The following is a 22,096-nucleotide window of genomic DNA, read 5'->3' on the forward strand; positions in this document are numbered from 1 at the left end:
GACATAAGGTCCTTTTTTATCCACCTACCAACTTAATCTTCAAACACAAACTGCAGATCGTTTATATGTGAAGATCATGTTGGTTTGTGTGAGCTGCAAAGTACATGTGTAATTAAGGCTGTCTTAGTGCAAATGTAAATTTGTAAGTCTGTGTGCATAGAATCATAACAGAAATTGGACTGAAAAAGATCTCAATAGACAATCTAGACCAGGGCTTCCAAAACCTGGCTTGGTGACATCCATAACCAGTTGTGTTTTTAGAATATACCCAATCAATATGCATAAGAGAAATGTTCATTCATTGAAAACTCAATGTATGGAAATCTACCTTATACATATTCATTTGAAGGTACCCTGCAAACATGACTGGCTGTGACATTACCAGGACAGATTTGGGAAGTCTTGATCTAGACCATACTGTCTCCAGACAAGATCCCTCTATCTAAAACATCCTAGAGAGGTATTTATCTACTCTGCTACTGAAAACCTTCAAGATGGAGATTTCACCATCTCTCTAGATTCCCAAGCATTAACTGCTTAGATGCATGTTCTTTTTTTTTTGTTTGTTTCCTTATGTTCAAAATGAAAATGCCCCATGAGAAATTACCAGTTAACATTGGTACATATTCATAACATGTTCCTCCCTATACAGGCCTTCTTCAATAAAGATTACATCATCAACCACCCTGATGACACAGAGAAAATCACACAACTCAAGGAACTCATGCAAGAACAGGTATGGGAGTCTCTTAAGGAGTAAAGTTTAAAGGAAGTTATCTTCCTGTGCAATTCAGGGACACATAAAAATTCTAAGAATGCACCCCAGATCTAAAAAAATGCAAACACTGACAGAACATGATGTGAGGCACCCTGGCAAAAAGAAATTTTTTTGGATTATGAAGAATATGATGCCAGATCGGGACCACAATGTGTTCTTTGTTCTGTACACAGAAAAATAGAAATGTAATTCAATTTAATTTTTTAATTAAAAGAATGCATTTCCAAAAACAATTTCTTTCTCAAAGCAATTTACAAGATTTAAAAATCTGAGCAAAACATCAAGATAAAAACATAGGATTAAATAAACATCACATAATACCAACAGATAGACTAACATAAACTCTGTCCATCATAATCCCCTCTTACCTCTAAAATGGATCTTCAGCTGCCAGCCAGGGGCCCAGAGCACCACCTAGCTCTGGGTCTATCAGTAACATTTTTCAAAATGGCACCAACCCTGACCTCTCATGTGGCCTCTCTCAGGAGACAGGGGCATGGTTTGGAGATCAGACCAAGGCCACATGGCCAGATAAGTCCGATATTTGGAGTTAGCCAGTTAATTTATCCAGCTAACTCCAGTCGGGTTTTAGGGCTCGCCTAAAGTTAGCTAATTATACATAATTGGCTAACTTTGATAGCCAGGTATATTCAGCGGCATGGCTACATCACTAAATATACACCACTAGTTAGCCAGCTATGTATAACCGGCTAACTAGCACAGCAGATGAATATGGACCTCCTCGTGATATCGCCTTATCACGGCTTAGTAAATCCACCTATAAATTACTCAACTAACTACAATATTCAGAATTAGCTGAGTAACTTAGCCAGCTAATTCTGGTTGGGCCAAAGATCTGACCTAAAGTTAGCCAGTAGTAGTTAGTTGGCTAACTTTAAGATAGCTGGCTATATTCAGTAGTGTGGCTGCACTATTGAATATTTATCTGGCTAACTTTGCTATGCAGACTGTTCTAAATATGGACCTCCTAGTTACTATCTCAAACCCACTGAAAATTCAAGAGAGGACTTTTGCAGCTTGTGGCAGCACCCTGTCTCCCCAGCCTGACCCCAGCACTTTTTCCTTTTCCCCCTCTTAGCTCTGCAGTGGCTCACCCTCTGCTGCCTCCCAGCTGCATGACTTTGCTGTCTTAAGCACCGCATGGCCTGACTGTTTTATCCTCCTTCCAGCCTACATGCCTGTGAATACTCTGTGCAAAGGCACATCTCTTGGCCTGTGCATGCACACTTAGTATCACAACATCAGATTATACAAGCAACAAATGTATTATATAGATAGCCACTGTCACTTTTAACACTGTTTATAGTGTATGACAAACAGGTATATTTTTCAAAGACACTTACATACATAATACCTGATTTTGGGGCGGATTTTCAGAGCCCTGCTCACCTAAATCCGCCCAAAACCGGGCGGATTTAGGCGAGCAGGGCCCTGCGCGCCGGTGAGCCTATTTTACATAGGCCTACCGGCGCGCGCAGAGCCCCGGGACTCGCGTAAGTCCCGGGGTTCTCCGAGGGGGGCGTGTTGGGGGCATGTCGGGGGGGCGGGCCCGGTCGTCGCTGCCTTTAGGGGGCGTGTCGGCAGCGTTTTGGGGCAGGTACGGGGGCGTGGCTACGGCCCGGGGCGGTCCGGGGGTGTGGCCGCGCCCTCCGTACCCGCCCCCAGGTCGCGTCCCGGCGCGCAACAGGCCCGCTGGCGCGCGGGGATTTACTTCTCCCTCCGGGAGGCGTAAATCCCCGGAGAAAGGTAAGGGGGGGTGTAGACAGGGCCGGGCGGGTGGGTTAGGTAGAGGAGGGGAGGGCGTTAGAGGATTCCCTCCAAGGCCGCTCCGATTTCGGAGCGGCCTTGGAGGGAACGGGGGTAGGCTGCGCGGCTCGGCGCGCGCCGGCTATACAAAATCAATAGCCTTGCGCGCGCCGATCCAGGTTTTTAGCAGATACGCGCGGCTCCGCACGTATCTACTAAAATCCCGCATACTTTTGTTTGCGCCTGGAGCGCCAACAAAAGTACGCCAACGCGCCTTGTTTGAAAATCTACCCCTTTATGTGTTTAAGTGGCTATTACAAAATTGGCCAGGGTTCTGTACATATAAAACTTTGTGTGTAAGCTGGTTTTCGTGTACTTTCATGTGACCTGAGAGAAGGCATTCTTCTAGGCAAGCAGGATGTGGAATGACATCATCCAGTAGATGCCAGCCAGTGAATATTTCTTCCAAGCATCTAGAAGCTTTTGGGATACTCTACTGAGCACGTGCATGATGTCCCACATCACCCCTTCAGTTCTAGTTTTTCTGTAGAGCTAAAAAGTTGCATGATTTTCTCTATGAAAAGTAATTTTAAAAATTTTGCATGTTTTTGTCATTTCACATTCTTAGATTCACTACGAAGGTTTTATGCTCATGTTCAAGTTTTCTTAAATTTTTCATTGACTGCTGTATGTATCAGTATTGGTGCATCAAGTTATCAGTCATTTTTTTGTTGAAATCGAGTTTGATTTCACTTTGTTAATTTTTCGGATGATGTCCCAAAAACAGAGTCTTTTCTGGAAGACCTGTCCTTTGCCGATTTTGTAAAGAAAATGGCAGAGAACATTCCATTTAATTTACAAAAGGAAGAGGAGTCTAGGGCAAAAATGCTTGACATCCTACTACTACTATTACTATTTAACATTTCTATAGCTCTACACAACATACGCAGCACTGTATGTCATCCTCCAATTTGTGGTTCTCCCCAAGAAGATTGTGGCAGCTCCCATCCACAAAATCCTGTAGGAGTCACAGATGAGAATGTGGGAGATCCTTCCTCTTTCTGTGTCATCAGTAAACAAGAAGGTGGATGAAATATACTGTATCCAAAAGGCTCCCTAATTCAAGAAGTAGCAAGTATTTCATCAGTCAATTATAGTCAGATTCACTTTCAAAAAGGCCAAGAGTTCTAGAGCCTACTCTTCATTGCACCGGGTAAGAAACCTTGTACCCTTGAGCTTTTTGGGAGAAAGGTTTATCACGATGTTATACTCAGTGTCCGTATAGCATGTTGTTAGCTCTTCATATATGTGAAATATATTGAAAGAAGTGAAGAAAATGTTGTAGCCTCCTCCCTCAGGATTCACATGATGCCCTAAAGTCACTAGTGGACAAGGGTATGGAGTGTGGAAAACACATGGTCTTGATTGACCTATGATGTTTTTGAAACGGCATTGAGTCTGTGGTGAGGACTGGAGACCTTAGACTTGCATGATTGCAGGCTTCAGACTTCAGAAAACTTTGCAGGCGCACTATGCAATGGAATCTCTTTGGAGATAAGGTCAAGAAAGTGGTGGCTCAAATTAAAGATAACTGTGTTATGCTTAAGTCTTTGTCCAAACATAGAAGGTATTCAGGTAGGGTGCCAAGGAGACCTTTCTGTCCTCCAGGGAAGTGTTACCCTCTGCTTCCTTGCCCCATTAGCAGCAGGGTCCTTGCTCTCAATCTAGGTAGCAGAGGGCCCAAAAGCCACAACCAGCATCCCAGCCAAAACCTGGGATGAGTTTTTAACTGCATCCAGGAGAGTATAGCTATATAATTATAGTATCCGTAGCGTAGAATCTTCCTGTTGGGCAAAGGCTGAGACTGGGCTGTTGGTCCAGAATAACCTCAGACACTTGGGTTCTCAGCATAATGAGAACTGGATTCAGATTCATCTATTGGAAAATCCGCCAAACTGCTGTTTGAGAGGTTCTTGGTCTACTTCTTAACATCAGGAACTGCTGCAAAAGGAACTCCCTCCCTATTAGAAGCCAATGCAAGGGAAAGAAGGCTGGATTTTATTTCAAGTCCTTCCTGATTCCAAAGAAAACAAGGGGACTCCATTTAATCCTAGATTTAAAAGCTTTGTACAAATTCCTGGTAAAGGAAATGTTCAAGATGGTTTCCTTGGGTATCTTGATTTCCTTCATAGAAAAAGGGGACTACCTATACTCCCTGAATCTAAAGGATACTTATCTCATATGACCTGGAAATATCTCTATGTGGGTGTATCTCAGATTTGTAGTAGAGAAACACGAACGTCAATCTCATGTAATGCCGTTTGGCCTAATGTTTATACTCTATCTTCACAAAATTTCTATAAGTGGTGGTTGCATATCTACGCAACCTGGGGATGCACATATTTCCCTCCCCGAATGATTGGCTGGTCAAGAGCACATCTCAAGGAGGTGACATAGAATCAGTGAGCAAAACCATTGTAGTTGCTAGAATTCATTTTTTTTTAAATATTTATTTTTATATTAAATTATGAATGTGTTATCTAAACCGCCTAATAATGGCGATAGGAAGCTTAGACATTTCTAAATAAATAAATCATACCAAATCCTACTTGACCCTATCATCTCAATCAGAATATTTAAAAGCTCTGCTCTATAGGCAAAAGCCTTTCTTCCATGTGAAAGGATAATCACATTGATGGCCATAGTGGAAGTAATAGAGTCACCAGGCATCAGTATGGAAGATGCTGAGGATGTTGGACTCCATGGCATCAATAGTACATGCAGTACCCTTGGCACATCTCCATATGAGACAAGCTGAATGGACACTATGATCACAATAGACTCGAAACATTCAGGATATTCAAGATAGCATCCAAATAATGCAGCAGCTCAAAGACTGTCCTGGTGGCTGATTTAATCAAATCTAGTCAAAGAAATCTCTTTCCAGATTCCTCCAACTCAAATTGTCCTAACTAAGGATGTGTCCAACCTAGGCTAGGGAGTTCATATAGACAGGCTGTACATCCAAGGCATTTATACTGCACAGGAAAAGCTCAATCAGATAAGTTTCCTAGAGCTGAGGTTGATATGATAGGCTTTCAGAGACTGTCTTCATTCAGACAGACAATGAGGTAGGAATGTTCTATGTGAACAAGCATGGAGGGAAAAGGCTTGTACCTCATGTGTCAGGAAGCTGTCTGTATGTGGCCCTGGGCCATTTCTCAATGGATGATTCTAAGGGCCACATACCTGGCAGGCAGGTACTGAGTCAATCCTGAAACCTCACAAATTGTCCCTGGATAAAGGAGTAGCAAATCAGATATTCTGCGAGTGGGGAACACCCATGGTAAATCTGTTTGCGTCTCTCTGAACAGAAAGGTTCCAAAATTCTGCTTTACAAAGCGGATTCAAGGCAAACGAGCTTTGGATGCCTTTTCCCTAGTCTGAGGAGATCTTCTATATACTTTATCTTCCAATTCTTCTAGTGCAGTGTTTCCTAACCCTCTCCTGGAGGTGCACCTAACTGGTCTAGTTTTCAGGATATCTGTAATGAATATGCACAAAATAATTTGCATACACTGGATCTCCAATATATGTAAATCTATCTCATTGTGGCAATCCTGAAATCCTGACTGACTAGGTGTGCCTCCAGGAGAGGGTTGGGAAACACTGCCATAGTGTCAAAAACCTTGCTAAAACTTAGAAGAGACAGGAGACTATGATCCTCATAGCCTCCTATTGGTCAACACAGATTTGGTTACTGCTTCTCCATGAGTTATGCATCAAAGAACCAATCAGGTTAGGAAATTCCTCAGTTCTTATTACTCAGAATCAGAGAATACTGTGTCATCCCAATATTAATTCCCTACCCCTTACAGCCTGCATGTTGATAGAGTAGCATTGATTTCATTTAAGCTATCTGAGAATGCATCTAGAATTCTGCTGGCTTCTAGAAAGGTTTCCACAAACAATGATATGTTTTTAAATGGAGGAAGTTTGTCTTCTGGTGTGAGGGAAAGACCCTCCTTTCACATAAAAACTACTTGAATATCTTCTACATCTTTCAGAGTCTGATCTGAAGACTAACTTCATTAGGGTTCACCTTGGCGCACTTGGTACTTATCACCACAATGCATAAGGTAAATCCATCTCTGTACAGCTTTTAGTTGTTAGATTTATATGATGTTAGCTTCAGGTGAAGCCATCCATCAAGGCTTTCGCTGTATCTTGAGACTTAATGTGGTATCGCCCAGTTGATGTAAGCTCTGTGGCGGTATTTGGCCACAGAATTTTTGAAATACTTGGACCTTAGAATTAACAATCTGGCTGTTGCATCCATCGGTCTCAGACGGCTTTGACCTTTGTGCCTCACCTTTCTTCCTTCCCTCTCCTCAAGCCTTGGGAAGTTGGCTGCCACCGCATCTTCATGCCGCTCTCCCCAGCATCCCCGGATCGGCAACAGTGATGGCGTTCGCCATGTTTTTCATAAGGGCCTCCTAGGGTGTGCGTGCGCATGCCACCTACATCTTTATCCACGTCATGGCGGGAACCTCTGGGGCGTCCCTTCATATATTCTCTCCACCTAGCTTGATGTTACTCAGGTAGAGAGTCCATCAAGCTAGGTTGAGAGAACATTGCCCAAATCTCATCTTTGGGTGAGTTTCCTCACTCCAAAGGCCATCAAATCTTCACAAGAGAGCACTGTTCTGTTCGTACGTGTCACGTAGAATGTCAAAGTGGCCCCTAACCCCCTACACTAATACCTAAACCTCACCTCGAGTTACTAGGTGGGCCTCCCATAGGGATACAAATACCTATCTAGGGAGAAGACATTATAGCTAGTCTCTCTCTCTCTCTCTCTCTCTCTCTCTCTCTCTCTCTCTCTCTCTCTCTCTCTCTCTCTCTCTCTCTCTCTCTCTCTCTCTCTCTCTCTCTCTCTCTCTCTCTCCCTCCTGTGGTTGACTGCAGGAAATACAACAGGTCTGGCACTTATTGCAAAGTCTGAAAATGTTATCACATTTTGCGCTAACTGAGCTCTTCGCATAGGTAATTAGTGCAAATTGCGATAAATTGTATATTTACATAAAACACACCTCTTTTGCTATCGCATGTGATACTTATCGCATTTTGATAAATCCAGGCCTGAGTTACCAAGGATTGGAATGCTCCAGTCTAAGCTGCTCTGCCGTTTCCCAGCAGCCGCTGGAAGCTCTCTCTCTGCCCTTCGGGGCAATTCATCACTAACCTGGGTACCCGCTCCTCGGGGGCCCTTCTTCTCTCTTTCACGTACCTATCTGGGAAACTGGGTACTGCGCTCCCTACTTTGGTGCCTGCATCTGATCTGCTTCTGCCTGCCAGGATCTTCATCAATACAGCCTTCCATCTACTCAAGTGTGAGACTGGTGTGAGACTGGTCTCCAAAGCCGAGGACCCCTGGACTACTTCTACTGGGTTACCTTCACTGCTGTCCACCCTGGGCAGTACCATCAAGCTGTAAATAAATACAAATTATCTGTGTCTGCATGTATAGAGTCTAGCCTAGTACTGCAGTTCCTCACGGAGCTCCTCCCCATGGGAGTGGCCATCACCGCAGTACCCAAGAATCCACTTCAGCACCTCAAAACGATAACACTGGCTCATCAGATAACACCTTTTCAAGCTTAGTCTGTTAGAGTTTATTGCAACAGGAAAATGCTTCACAACAGTTACAAATTACATTAGATGTTTATTTATTTACAGATTCATATTCAGCCTATTGCAGCAAAGCAGTACTGAACAGATTACAAAATCATACATAAAATATAATAGACTCAAGACACACAGACTCCTGACCTCCCCAAGCTGGCCAAAAGTTCCGTTTGTGTCCAACGAGGGGTCCGGGAGCGGAACCGCGGTGGACCACGTGATGGCCGCGTCACTCCGACGTGACGCGGACGTCACGTGCTCCTCGCAAAGGAATAGAATAATGGCTTCCTGACTCCCCGCTGGACCACCAGGGAGTTTTGGTAAGTCTTGGGGGGGATTAAGGAGGGTGAGGGGTTTAAATTTTTATTTAGGATCAACGATCGGATTTCGAACGTATTCAACATAGCTATGTTGAATAAGTTGGAAATCCGATCGTTTTCGCCTCATCACTTTTTTAAGTTAAAAAAAAAAAAATAAGTAGCGTTTTACATATAAGTTCAAAACGAATGCACACCCCTATAAGTCATTATACACAGCTAGACCCATTAATGAGCAAGCTTACCATGATTTTTTTCAGGGCTGAGCATGTGTGCACGTGATCTATTAGTAGACATGCCAATTTAGGAGATGGAAATCCACAGAGCTATCAGGCAACTGAAGTTTTTAAAAGCACCGGGCCTGATAGACCTGGACTGGAATTTTACAAATGACTTCTCCCTTTAAAAAATATTTTTCAAGCTGCTTGGGAGTGGGGAGAATTTGACATGGGGCATAATATTGCTGCTGTGGTTTTGTTACCTAAACCAGGGAAGGATCCTACTCTAACCTCATCCTATTGGCCCATCTTGCTCCTTAACAAAGATATTAAACTATTGGCAGCGGTTTTGGCTCAGTGGGTGAATTCAGTGGTATCAGAAGTATTTGTTCCGACCAAACAGGATTTATTAAAGGGGGCTTTCCAATTCCAATCTCTTAAAAACTTTGCTGGTTGCACTCTCCCCCACACCTAGTAATTGTACAGGCCTCTTCCTCAGTCTTGATGCTGAAAAAGCATTTGATCGTGTGGAGCGGCAGTACTTCCTTCAAGTACTGGAGCGCTATAAATTTGGGAACTATATTCTGTCTTGGGTTAAATTACTATGTAGACTACCTCAGGTGCAATTGTTGGTTAATGGAACCCTTTCAGAGGTTTTCTTTTTAGGCAGGGGTACTCAGCAGGGATGCCCCTCTCTCCCTTGCTATTTGTCCTTGCTCTGGAACCCTTGGCAATTAAGCTACAGGTTCTCTGCTCATTTCAGAGCATTCTGATCCAGAAGAAGTCCATCAAGTTAAGCCTTTTTGTGGACGACATGCTGCTTTATGTAGGAAACCCTATTGATAGCTTAGAGGACATTATTGATGTTATCAAACATTTTGGACTTTTTTCGGGATTTCAGATTAACTATAGTAAATCAGTGGCTTTTCAATTATCTCCCAGTCTGCAAACTAATTGGGATGGGCCTTTTCCATTCACTTGGATTGGATCTCATTTTAGGTATTTGGGTATCCAAGTGGCATGCTTAGTTGAGGAGCTTTATGACCTAAATATTGATTCTGTTTTGCTTAATGTTAAGAACTTATTGCTGAGATGGAAAGCCCTCACCCTTTCTGTTTTGGGTAGAAGTGCTTTGGTTAAGATGGTGGCCCTCCCCAAGTTTCTCTACCCCTTGCAAATGCTCCCACTGTGGCTTTCGGCCTCGACACTTCAGGCCTACCACTGTATGGTGGGTTCTTTTATTTGGCGTCATAGACGGGCAAGGGTGGGGTTTGATGTGTTGCGGCTCGAACTTAAACTCGGTGGGGGTTGCTCTTCTAGATTTATGCACCTATAATGCTGCCTGCCTTCTTTGTTTACTTGCAAGAGTGGGTGTCCAATCACCCCAAGTTTGATGTGGAGGGATTGATGTCAGATTGGATGGCCCTTTATACCCCGATTAACTTAGTACATTTACCTGCTAGCAAATTGCTTTCTATGAAAACCTCTGCATTTTGGCTCATGGCTCTCCGGAAAGCTTGGTTATGGTGGCGGGGGTTGGGGGCTCGCCTCACGTCCATTTCACCCTTTTTGTCTTTGATTGGGAATCCACATTTTCTCCCCTGGCTTGGGCAGCTCCATTTTTCAGAGTCGGTCTGTGATGGGAATTCGATGTGTGGCCCAGCTGGTGGATACTGACTCTTCTTGTCTTTACTTGTTCAAGCAGTTGCGGGAGGAGTGGGACATCTTTTAACATCATTTTTTTGCCTGTCTTCAGGCCCGTCATTACTATCATAGTTTAATCAAAGGTGAAATCTTTCTACTTGTTCTCACTGATGATGAGGAAAGTTTTTTGAGACTATGCCTAAGTTCAATAAAATCGCTGGGCGAGGCATTTACTCTCCGCTTTGCCATTCCTCACTTGGCCCGTTTGGCTGGGAAGTGGAGTGAGGACCTTGGTGTGGATGTTTCCCTGGAGATGTCGTCCCATGCCTTTATGCTAATTTATAGACATTACTTAGCTGCTTCAGTGAGGGAATTTCAGTTTAAGTTACTGCATAGAATATATATCTCTAGGGTTCAGGGTGTCTTGATGAAACTCTGGGATTCTGATGTCTGTTGAAATGCAAAACTGCTCCTGGTACTCTTTGTCAAATGTTTACAGGGTGCTCTAAATTACAGCCTTTTTGGAATCATATCATGACTTATTTAGATAAACTGTTCGGTTGCGATATCTCATGGTCTGGGTTTTCTTTGTACTTCTGTTTATGGGATACCAAATGTTCGCTACCTCAGGGGGCAGAAGATTTCTGACCATGGCCCTTCTGCTCACAAAGAAAGTTATTTTGCTGAGTTGGATGTCCCTTCATTCACCCAGTGGAAAGGTCTGATGCAGCAGACTACACAGCTGGAATTACTTTGGAAGCGGGACTTAGCTACTCAGAAATCTTCTGTTTTCCTTAAAGGTTATTTCGCTTTGTGGGATAAACTGCTTACTACTTGTTAAAGCTTTTATTTGGCCCTGGCATGAAAGATGACCTGATCGCTTTACCAGTGTCACTTTTCGTGGGTTGCTCTTGATGGGTTTGTGTGTCTGAGTGGGCTATGTGTGTGTGTATGTCTGTGGGTGTGCATGGTTTTTCATTTGTAGGGGTTGTCATTTTACTTTCTTTAAGGTTATAAAACGTTAAAAAGGTGGGTGATTTTGCTTACATCTGTGCCATTATATTTGTTGTAGCTGTTTCTCTTATGCTGTTGTTTATTGTTCTGTATGAAATGACTCACTAAAAATGATTTTAAAAAAATGGTGGCTAAAGAAAGTGTCCCGCACATATGCTCACACGAGGGGGGGAGAGAGACAGAGTAGGAGAGATGGTATGACACTATATATCTCTACCACTGTAAGAGGGGCACTTTCAACTCAGTGTGGGTTGGAAGGGGGGGCGGCGGTGTTTCATTGGTGGGCTACAGACACTTGGCCCTGGCCATGGGGGAGGGAATGAAGGACTTGAACAAGTAAATATAAATCAGTTATTTACTCTCTCAGACAATAGAAAGATTAGGGGACACTCCATGAAATTAGCAAGCAGTTCATTTTAAACAAATTGGAGAAACTTCTTTTTCACTCAACGCATAATTAAGCTCTGGAATTCGTGGCCAGAGCTACCACCCAAGAAAGAGATCTAGGCATCATAGTGAATAACACATTGAAATTGTCTGTTCAGTGTGTTGAGGCAGTAAAAAATGCAAACAGAATGTTGGGAATTATTAGAAAGGGAATAGGGAATAAAACGGAAAATGTCATAATGCCTCTGTATTGCTACATGGTGAGACCACACCTTGAATACTGTGTACAATTCTGGTCATCTCATCTCAAAAAAGATATAGTTGCGATGGAGAAGGTACAGAGAAGGGCAAACAAAATGATAAAGAGGATGGAACAGCTCCCCTGTGAGGAAAGGCTGAAGAGGTTAGGACTGTTCAGCTTGGAGAAGAGACGGCTGAGGGGGGATATGATAGAGGTCTTTAAGATCATGAGAGGTCTAGAGATGGTAAATGTGAATCAGTTATTTACTCTTTCGGATAATAGAAGGACTAGGGGGCACTCCAAGAAGTTAGCATTTAAAACTAGTTGGAGAAAGTTCTTTTTCACTCAACGCACAATTAAACTCTGGAATTTGTTGCCAGGGGATGTGGTTAGTGCAGTTAGTGTAGCTGGATTTAAAAATGGTTTGGATAAGTTCTTGGAGGAAAAGTCCATTACCTGCTATTAATTAAGTTGACTTATAAAATAGCCACTGCTATTACTAGCAAAGGTAGCATGGGATAGACTTAGTTTTTGGGTACTTGCCAGGTTCTTATAGCCTGGATTGGCCTCTGTTGGAAACAGGATGCTGTACTTGATGGACCCTTGGTCTGACCCAGTATGTCATTTCTTATGTGGTTATGGCAGTTAGTGTAACTGGGTTTAAAAAGGTTTGATTAAGGTTCTTATGATTCAAACCCACCCTGAGCTAAAAGTGCCCCTCTTAGAGTGGTAGATATATATATATATATAGTGTCATATTGTCTCTCCTACAGTGTGCTCTCTCTCTCTCTCTCCTTCTCACCCCCTCCCCCCCCCCCCCCCCCCCCCACCCACACCCACACCGCCCGAGTATATATGGTAGCTCAGCAGTCTTGAAAATAAACCGACATGCGCCATGGTCAGCTTTTCCAAAATTCGGAGTTACACACGTAACTCATGCCCATGCATTGCCCTGCCCTTTATCCACCCCCTTGTTCTTGACGCGCCACAGGTATGTACGCACGTATTTCGCTGCTTCTTAAAATTCACGTTGCTCACGCGCATTCCACATATGCATGTATGGGACCGTTTTTGCATGAGCAGCACTTTAAAAATCTACCTGTGAGTTTTTCTGCAAAAAGAAAAATCATAGGGATCTGCCTTGATATTTTTTCATGGGTGGGGAAAATACTGTGAGAACCCTCCCCACAGCGGTATTTGTCCCCTCCTGCGATAAAATAATGCATCTTAGTAAATGACTCCGTAAAGTAATGTCAGGCTTCCACCTTAACCAGTCAGTTATCCTTCAGCATTTTTTCAAAAGGCCACGTATCCACAAAGGTGAATTATCCTTGCACAGTCTGGTTTGAGAAAGTCTTAGCTTTCTATCTGGAACAAACTGAAGCCCTTAGAAAGTCCAACTAGATTTTTGTTTCTTTTGACACCAACAAATCAGGAACTGCTGTTGCCGAGCGAACCCTTTCAAACAGGATAGCAGATTGCATCTCTTTCTATTATGCCCAGGCAGTCTGACTCTGGATGGGCATGTCAAGATTCATAGTGTTAGGGCCATGCCTGCATTGGTGCTGCAAGGCTGTGATGTGGAGTTCAATACACACATTCACATCCCATTACTGTTTAGATAAAGACTCCCTGCATGACTATAAGTCTCATTATTATTGTTTCTAGGCTGCCTTAAGAAAAAGAAAATGGCTTGTTGCCACCAAAAACACTTTGCCGACTGGCACTCTTTTTTATGAATTATATTTCCCCCCTTTTTTTTTTTAATTTAAGGCAGCCCATAGTTGGGAATTTCCCACCTGTGAGGACTGCACATCATGCTGTCCTCAAAGAAAATGAAAGCTGCTTACCTGAAACAGGCGTTCTCTGAGAACAGCAAGATATAAATCCTTACATAACCCACCTGCCTCCCCTTGGAATTGGATCCTGTATATAATTGTAGCTATTAAAAGAATTGAAGGGGACCTGCAGTAGAGAATGCCAAAATGTTCTATACCTTTGAAGAAATCTTCACCGGCCAGGCTGTGTGAGATGACATCACCCCACTGATTACATCCTGCTGTCCTCAGGTAAACCTGTTACAAGTAAGCAATTGTCACTTTCCAGAGGGCAGAGTTGGGATGGAGTGAGCACTTGTGTGCATACTTTTTGATTTTAAGAAGTAATCACTCATAAATGTACACACACAAGTTACACCCCCTGAAGAGGAGGCATAATTTTATGCATGTGAAACTCTATATGTACTTGGCCACTTACCCACAAATTTTCAAAGCAAACTTATGCACAAGTTTGCTTTTAAAATCCTTGTTATACTGGGCATTATAAAATTACCCTTCCCTATGGCAATATGAGGTGCACAGGAAAGTATACTAAATACAATTATGCTACTGCAATTTTTTATCAATAGAATACTTAGGTGTTGTTTTTTTTTAATCACAGTTTGACCAGACATTTAAAAGAGATTGATATCCAGTCTGTGGTGTTTGATATATGAGAAGTATACATGGCAAGTACTAATAGATATATGACAATAACAATATAAAAACTTTAAATATACAAATTAAAATAAAACAGTTTGATACAACAGAAATATATCATTAAAATGTACAACTCCTATATCATTAAGATGCACAACCTGACATGGCCATGTTTCGGCAGCAGTGCCTGCATCAGTGGTAAACTACTTTGAAACCACAAATATGGGATCCAAATAGCTGGAATACCTCAAAAGTCATAAAACTAGAGCATTTGGAAGGTATAGCATGAACAGCTAGCCTAATTCAACTGTAAGGTTGATACTGATCATTATAAAACTAATTTACCAAGGGCTGTGGTCTCTAGCAAGCATAGCCAAGATCAATCAAGCACTGCTTCAAGGCTAGCCTGCAGGTTTCATCTATATTAAAAACATGATGCTTCTGTAATAATATACTTGTGAGCTGCCCCAGGATCAAAATCTGTATGGATGAGACCTTCAAGTGTACTGCTTAATGCCTTCAAATGGAAATCCCTTGCAAATGAAGTCATTAGCTATTATCCCTCAATGAAGAGAAGTGTGCAGGCTTAATTCCCATTTTTTAGCACTAGAAATTTTACTTCTGGTCAGAGGTGGAGTAAAGTTTCCAGAGTCAGTGTTAGTCTGTGGGCAGAAGCAAGAGTTCTGGTGCCAGGACCTGCATTCAGGATTTATGTGCAGAAAACATGCTTTATACTAGGGATGAGTATTTGTTTTGGAGTTATGCACGTAACTCCCGGACTTTATAGTATACGTGTAAAAAAAAAAAAAACAGATAATGTGGTATAATTCAAGCTATTAAAAGTACACGCATACTACCCGGCATGAGTGTACTAGAAAGTCCAGGAGTTACACGCATAACTCCAAAAGAAATGAAACAAATGTACATCCCTACTTTATACACACAATGCATGTTTTCTGCGCATAAATATGATTTATGCGCAGAAAAGGTTTTCTGCACTGAAAGCATTTTTGTGCACATAAATCATAGCGTATGTGCACTAAACAAACATGAATGATGGTTTGTGCACATAAGTCTTTTATGTGCACAAAATATGATTTTGTACTCAAATCCTGTCTGAGAGACTGTCACTCCACTTAAAATATGTGATCAGTTTGTGCTGAGCACACATTTTAACTCTGTTTCGTTTGCGCATTTTTGTGTTTACACATATTTTTTACTCTTAATGCATTAATATACCATTTGCTTTTTGCATCAGGAATTACAATTTTTTTAGCACCTGCATTAAGAAACTGCACTGAATTTCAGTGCTCAGTCTTAACACAGGGCTTATTACATTGTCCCCTTAGAATGTTCAACTGATAGAGAGTGAGCATCATTGCTTGCCATTTGTACTTCTCAAATATTGCATGGTAAACAAAGGGCATGTGTCCTTTTAAGATGTGAGCTTTAGCAAGACACGTGATGGTAATCAAAGAAAAAAGCAGAGAATTCAAAATGACATAGTTTGGTGGCAGAAACTGATGCCTTCCCGCCGTCCGCCCCCCATGAATTATAGTGGTGAAGATGGCAGAAAGTATAATTAATGAATTAGAAGCTGTTCTAGCAGGTGCATTTCTTGCCAATCCCCTTAATCTTTTCATCTTTGAATTGCTAGTGATTTATCCTTCCCTGTTTTCTTGTAATACAGATATATGGGGTGTCCTAGTTTGACTTTGGTATGAAACAGTCCTGTGTAACAGTGTTCACATGATAGACATGTCATTGGGTAGATCAGAGGTTGATATGTGCTAGACTAGAAATTAATTATACGCCATTGTGTTTTTATACCACTGATATTCTGGTGATTATGAAGACTTCCCATTTACTACACTGGAGATGATAGATTTTATGTTCTGGTATTCCAGAATACAAGTATTCGTTTGGAATTATTTTTCTTCTAAAAATGTTGTAAATGCTTCCCAAAACAAGAAGATGAAAGAAATTGATTTCCAAAAATTGTTCATTTTTTCCTTTACAGTCTGAGATTATATTGTTTTGATTTTCAAAAATTAGGAATATGCTTCCATATATGGATGCATGGGGTAGGAAGAGAGGTTTAAACTAAAATTCATTGGAACCACCTCCCACTTTTACCAGTGCTTTTATTTTTTATGTTTTCTCCCTGCTGCATTTTGCTCTTTTGTACTAGGTGCATGTTCTGGGAGTGGGATTGGCAGTGCACGAGAAGTGTGTACATCCAGAAATGCGCCCCCTGCACAAGAAACTCATTGACCAGTTCCATATGATGCGCTTCAGCCTGTATCACGTAAGCTTTATACTTTTCCCAACATATATATATATATGCTTTGTGATCTATGATACCTATTAAAGGAGCAACAGAAAAAATGAATATGATCTTTTGTAGTCTCGAAAGCCCATGTACTGCAACTTTTATTTCGTTAGTCCTGTAGACTCAGTTTTCTCCAGAATCAATGTGGCTACTAAAGCTCTACACACACATTTACACACTCGGTCTCTTTACAAAGAGATGAGATGACAATGAGTAACCTCACTGAAGGTCAGAGTGTCATTCAAAATATCCACATTTAAAATTTGTTTTCAGAGTGAAGTTGATGATATGAGGACCAGCTGACCTGATCTTAGCTGTGAGAGAATAGATAAGACAGAAAATGGATTCATTTCCAGACACTAATGAGCAAATCGGAAAATGGCTTGTTGGCTTCAGCTGGAATCACAGAATGATCAGGCCAGGTCTGAAACTGAGAAAAATCCAGTTCTTAATTCTTACTATGTAGCAACTTGAATCATAGGGAGCATAAAATGTCAGTAGTGATTTTATTCAGTTTACAAGGAGTTGGAAACTAGGATCAGTCTGACAGTAGCAAAACCAAAACAAATAAGGTCAGGCCTAGAAAAGGTAGTCATCTGACTTCAATGAGATTTTCCATTTTTACAGAGCTAAAAATCTCAGGTCTTGATTTGGGTTTTCTTCATTGAGTGTGAATCAAAAGCAGGTTAAATTTGGAGCAATGATTCAAGCATTAAAACTCTAATATATGAGTGTAATCATTAACCTCATACAACTCACAGTGTTTAGTGCAAAGGGTTTACATACTGTCTTTTATTAAACTGATAATAACCACTGTATGGGTTAAATTGTCAAAGATTTAGGGCTTGATATATACCAAGGCTCTTCCCCACTTTGACTATGAAAATAAAGCTTAGTAAATCAGGTAAAACTAGAGTTAGGATGAATAAATCAACCATATGTGGGTAAGTGGATTTTCAACCGCTTGAAAGTATCTGTATACTTTCATAATGCACACAAACTTGTTTGCATAATAAAATGGCATTTTGGGGGCATGTATTAGATATAAAAATGCACTTTATATTTTCAGAAGGTACATGCGTGGATGACATTCCACTAACATTGCTAACTTTACACCCCTGTTTTTCTTATCCTAAATATAAAAACATATATTTAGCCATATAATAACCCAATGTATTAAATTCAGTATAGGCAGGTACTTTGCATTTGAAAATTGACTTACCATATAGAAGCCTACCAACAGTGATTTCGGTGGGGATTTCTATAGGCTGGGGAAAACCCTGGGAACCTATTCCACAGGCTTAAAGATGCTGCCTGGAAATGGCTGCACCCAGAAGGGAAAATCAAAGTGGAGGTAGCCAAAGCAGTTCTGCTGGAACAGTTCTAGGACAGTCTCGACCCATCCATGCGACAGTGGGTTTGCTGACACCCAATCCTTATGGTTGAAAAAGTCCTAGAAGGAGTAGAGGCCTATTATCAGGCCCAGACAATGCCCAAATCACCACATTTCCAAGAGAAAAACCATAACTCAGATAGAGGATGGTGGAGTCCTAAGACTCAAAGGCCAAAATATGTGGATATCTGTAGCAGTCTTGACATTTACAGGTGATGTGAACTTACTGGCCCTGGATTGTGTCGTGTCCAGGACCTCGTCCATCCCCTTGAACACATCTGATCCCAGCTGTTGAATCAGGCACTTCTCCATGGGCATGAGGACTATCGGGCAAGGGGCTCCTCCTCCTGTCTGGCGCTGGTATCTGTTGCAGCGTGCCACCTTGATTTTCAGCTGGGCCTTTACATCTGGCTAACTTTTCTGTCCAGACTGTCTGAATATGGATCTTGTAGTTTTTAGATGCCATAAGTCACTGCTTCATGGATTATCTGGTCCTAGAACTGACTAGAGGGGCAGCTACTTTAGATCTACTCCTTAATGGAAGGCACAACCTGGTGCGAGGAGTTACTATGGAGGGGCCATTAATCAATAGGGATCATAATGCAATCACTTGTAACGATCACTGGAGGGAGGACATTAAGTAAAACTAGTAGAGTAGCATATAACTTAAAAAAGGGAGACTATGATAGAATGAGGATATTAGAAATAAATTAAAAGGAGCAATTACAAGGGTTAAAAGTTTGCATAAGGTGTGGATATTGTTTAAAAATACCATTTTGGAAAGCCAGATAAAATGTATTCCATACATTAAAAATGTCAAATGAAGACCAAATGACTTCCAGCATGGTTTAATGGTAAGGTAAAGAAGGAAGTTAAAGTTAAAAGGGTATCATTCAAAAAATGGAAAGCAGACCCAAATGATGAAAACAGCACTCACAAGTTAGATGTAAAACAGTAGTTAGACAGGCCAAGAAAGACTTTGAGAACAAGCTTGTCAATGAAGCAAAAACTAATAATAAAAACTTTTTCTTGGAGGCAAAAGGCCTGTGTTGGCTGCGAGATGACCAAGGGGCAAAAGGAGAGTTCAGGGAGCATAAGGAAATAAAAGAAAAACTGCATAAATTCTTTGCCTCTCACTTTACGGAGGAGGATGTTGGGAACATACCCACACCTGAAAATGTATTCAATGGTGGAGATTTGGAGCAACTAAAGCTAATATCTCTGACAATGGAGGATGTAATAAATAAGATTGAGAAACTAAAGAGTAACTAATCATTGGGACCGGTTGGCATCCACCCAAGAGTTCTAAAATAACTAGAACATGAAATTGCTAACCAGTTACTAGTAATCTGTAACCTATCATTTAAAACTGCCACAATTCCTGAAGACTGGAAGGTAGCTAATGTGACAACGAGTTTTAAAAAGCACTCTAGGGGTGATCAGGGAAACTGTAGACCAGTGAGCCTAATGTTGCTGCTGGACAAAATAATAGAAGACATTTTTAAAAACAAAATCACTGGCCATAGAGATAGATATGAATTAATGAGGAAGAATCAACATGGTTTTAACAAGCAGGAGTCTTTTCTTTCCAATCTTTTAAAATTTGTTGAAGGTGTAAATAAACATGTAAATAAAAGTGAGCAGGTTGATACAGTGTATTTGGATTTTCAGAAGGCATATGACAAAGTTCCCCATGAGAGAATCCTCAGGAAATTGGGATATGAGGCAGGGTTCTATTTTGAATTAGTAACTGGTTAAAAGGCTGGAAATAGAAGGTAGGACTAAACGGTCATTTTTCCAAATGGAGAAAGGTCATTAGTGGAGTATCAAGGGATCAGTACAGGGACCTGTGTTGCTTAACATATTCATAAATGAGCTGGAAAAAGGGATGATGAGTGATCAAATTTACAGATAATACAAAATTATTCAAATTTGTTAAAACGGCAGTGATTGCAAGGAAATCAGAAGGACCTTGTGACTAGGAAACTGGGCAACTGAATGGCAGATAAAATTTAATATGGAAAAGAGCAAATTGATGCACCTAGGGAAAAATAATCCCAACAATAGGTACACAATGCTGGGTTCTGTATTGGGAGTCACTACCTAGGAAAAGGACCTTGGAGTTCTTGTGGACAGTACGTTGAAATCCTCAGCTGAGTGTGCAGCGGCAGAGGCGTACCTAGAGTATTTGGCACCTGGAATGAATACATCTTTGGCACATTCCCCCCCCCCCATATATAATTTTAAAATGTCCTAAACCAGTGGTTCTCAACCCTGTCCTGGGGACCCCCCCAGCCAGTCGGGTTTTCATGATATCCACAATGAATATGCATGACAGAAAATTTGCATGTTATGGAGGCAGTGTATGCAAATTTTATCTCATGCATATTCATTGTGGATATCATGAAAACCCGACTGGCTGGGGGGGTCCTCAGGACAGGGTTGAGAACCACTGTCCTAAACATTGGTAAAATATTTCAAAACAACAGACACATCAAATAACACCCAATAATTAAAACTAATAAGGATTTTAAAAATCTCCCACTCTCCATATCTGTCATCCTAAGATTGTTGTAGACTGGGGGCACACATGCATACACACACACAATATGCTCCCTGTCTCTCATACATACACATACATACTTGGTGAGAGACAGAGGGAGCGTGTGTTTATGTGTGTGCGAGACACATACACACATATTCTCTGTACCTCTCTCACATACACACACTTCCTCTGTATCTCTCTCACACACAGACATGCTTCTTCCATCTCTCTTTCACACACACACACACACACGTTTCCTCTGACTCTCTCACACGCTAACATACACACACACACACGTTTCCTCTCTCTCTCACATGCAGACAAAAACTCAATTGGAAACCACAAGTAGATTCTGTATGCAGTGCAACAATGGAAAAGCAGAAAATCACTATTCCTCAAGACAATACAGTCAAGAAATATAAATCAATCAAAATAGTAAAACCATACTAAAAATATACATTTCAAAACATCTGATGAATAGAATAATATTCAGTAATTAGAAGCTCCTGTACACATTTTTAAAAATTTTCTAAACATTGAATTGATATTTCAAAACAGTAGACATCAAATAACACCCAGTAATTAAAACTAATAAGGATTTTAAAACTCCCCCACTCTCCATACCTGTCACCCTAAGATTGTTGTGAACGGGGGGTGCACACACACAGACACACACGTTTCCTCCGTCTCTCTCACACATACACGCTTCCTCTGTATCTCTCACACACGATTCCTGTCTCATCCAGGCCCACACACACATGCTTCCTCTCTCTCACCCCTACCTCTACACACAGACAACCTCTCATACACGCCTACAGGCACACTCTCACACATCTGCACCCACAGGCACCCTCTCATGTACATACACAGGCACACACATTCTCACTCTTCTGTACATTCTCCACCGCCGGCCTGCCACCTCTCCGGGTGTGTCGTTCCAGGCCTGTTCTCTTCAGCCAGCAGGACTTGGGCTCCCTGCTGGCCTGCTGCTCCTGGTTGGAACGTGTCCTCTTCAGCCGGCAGCTCCTGGCTGGAATGTTTCTTCTTCCCTTTGGCTGGCAGTGCTTAGGCTCCCTGGCTTCCGCTGCTCCTGACTGGAACGTTTCTTCTTCCCAGGTGACGACAGCGGTTGATTGGTCGCACAGTTGCTAGCACGCCCTCCTTGTCATCACCAGAGGCAGACCGCCCTCCTCGCCCCCCCCCCCCCCCCCTTTTAGCATGCCTGTGTGCAGCAGCAGTCAAAAAAGCAAATAGAATGTTAGGAATGATCCAAAAAGTAAAGGGTAATAAAACAGAAA

At 41.7% G+C, this 22,096-nt stretch overlaps 1 protein-coding gene across 4 annotated transcripts in view; it reads left to right on the forward strand.

Moving 5' to 3' along the window:
- Positions 1-22,096, forward strand: part of DOCK3 (dedicator of cytokinesis 3) — a 1,203,328-nt gene that overhangs the window by 1,097,755 nt on the left and 83,477 nt on the right. For all 4 annotated transcript variants that reach the window (XM_029599541.1, XM_029599543.1, XM_029599542.1 and 1 more), the window contains 2 exons: positions 653-736; positions 16,720-16,836. In XM_029599541.1, coding sequence (XP_029455401.1) covers positions 653-736; positions 16,720-16,836 — 201 coding nt within the window. The remainder of the gene's footprint in view (positions 1-652; positions 737-16,719; positions 16,837-22,096) is intronic.

The sequence above is a fragment of the Rhinatrema bivittatum genome, chromosome 4, assembly GCF_901001135.1.
Source record: "Rhinatrema bivittatum chromosome 4, aRhiBiv1.1, whole genome shotgun sequence".
Taxonomy (NCBI): domain Eukaryota; kingdom Metazoa; phylum Chordata; class Amphibia; order Gymnophiona; family Rhinatrematidae; genus Rhinatrema; species Rhinatrema bivittatum.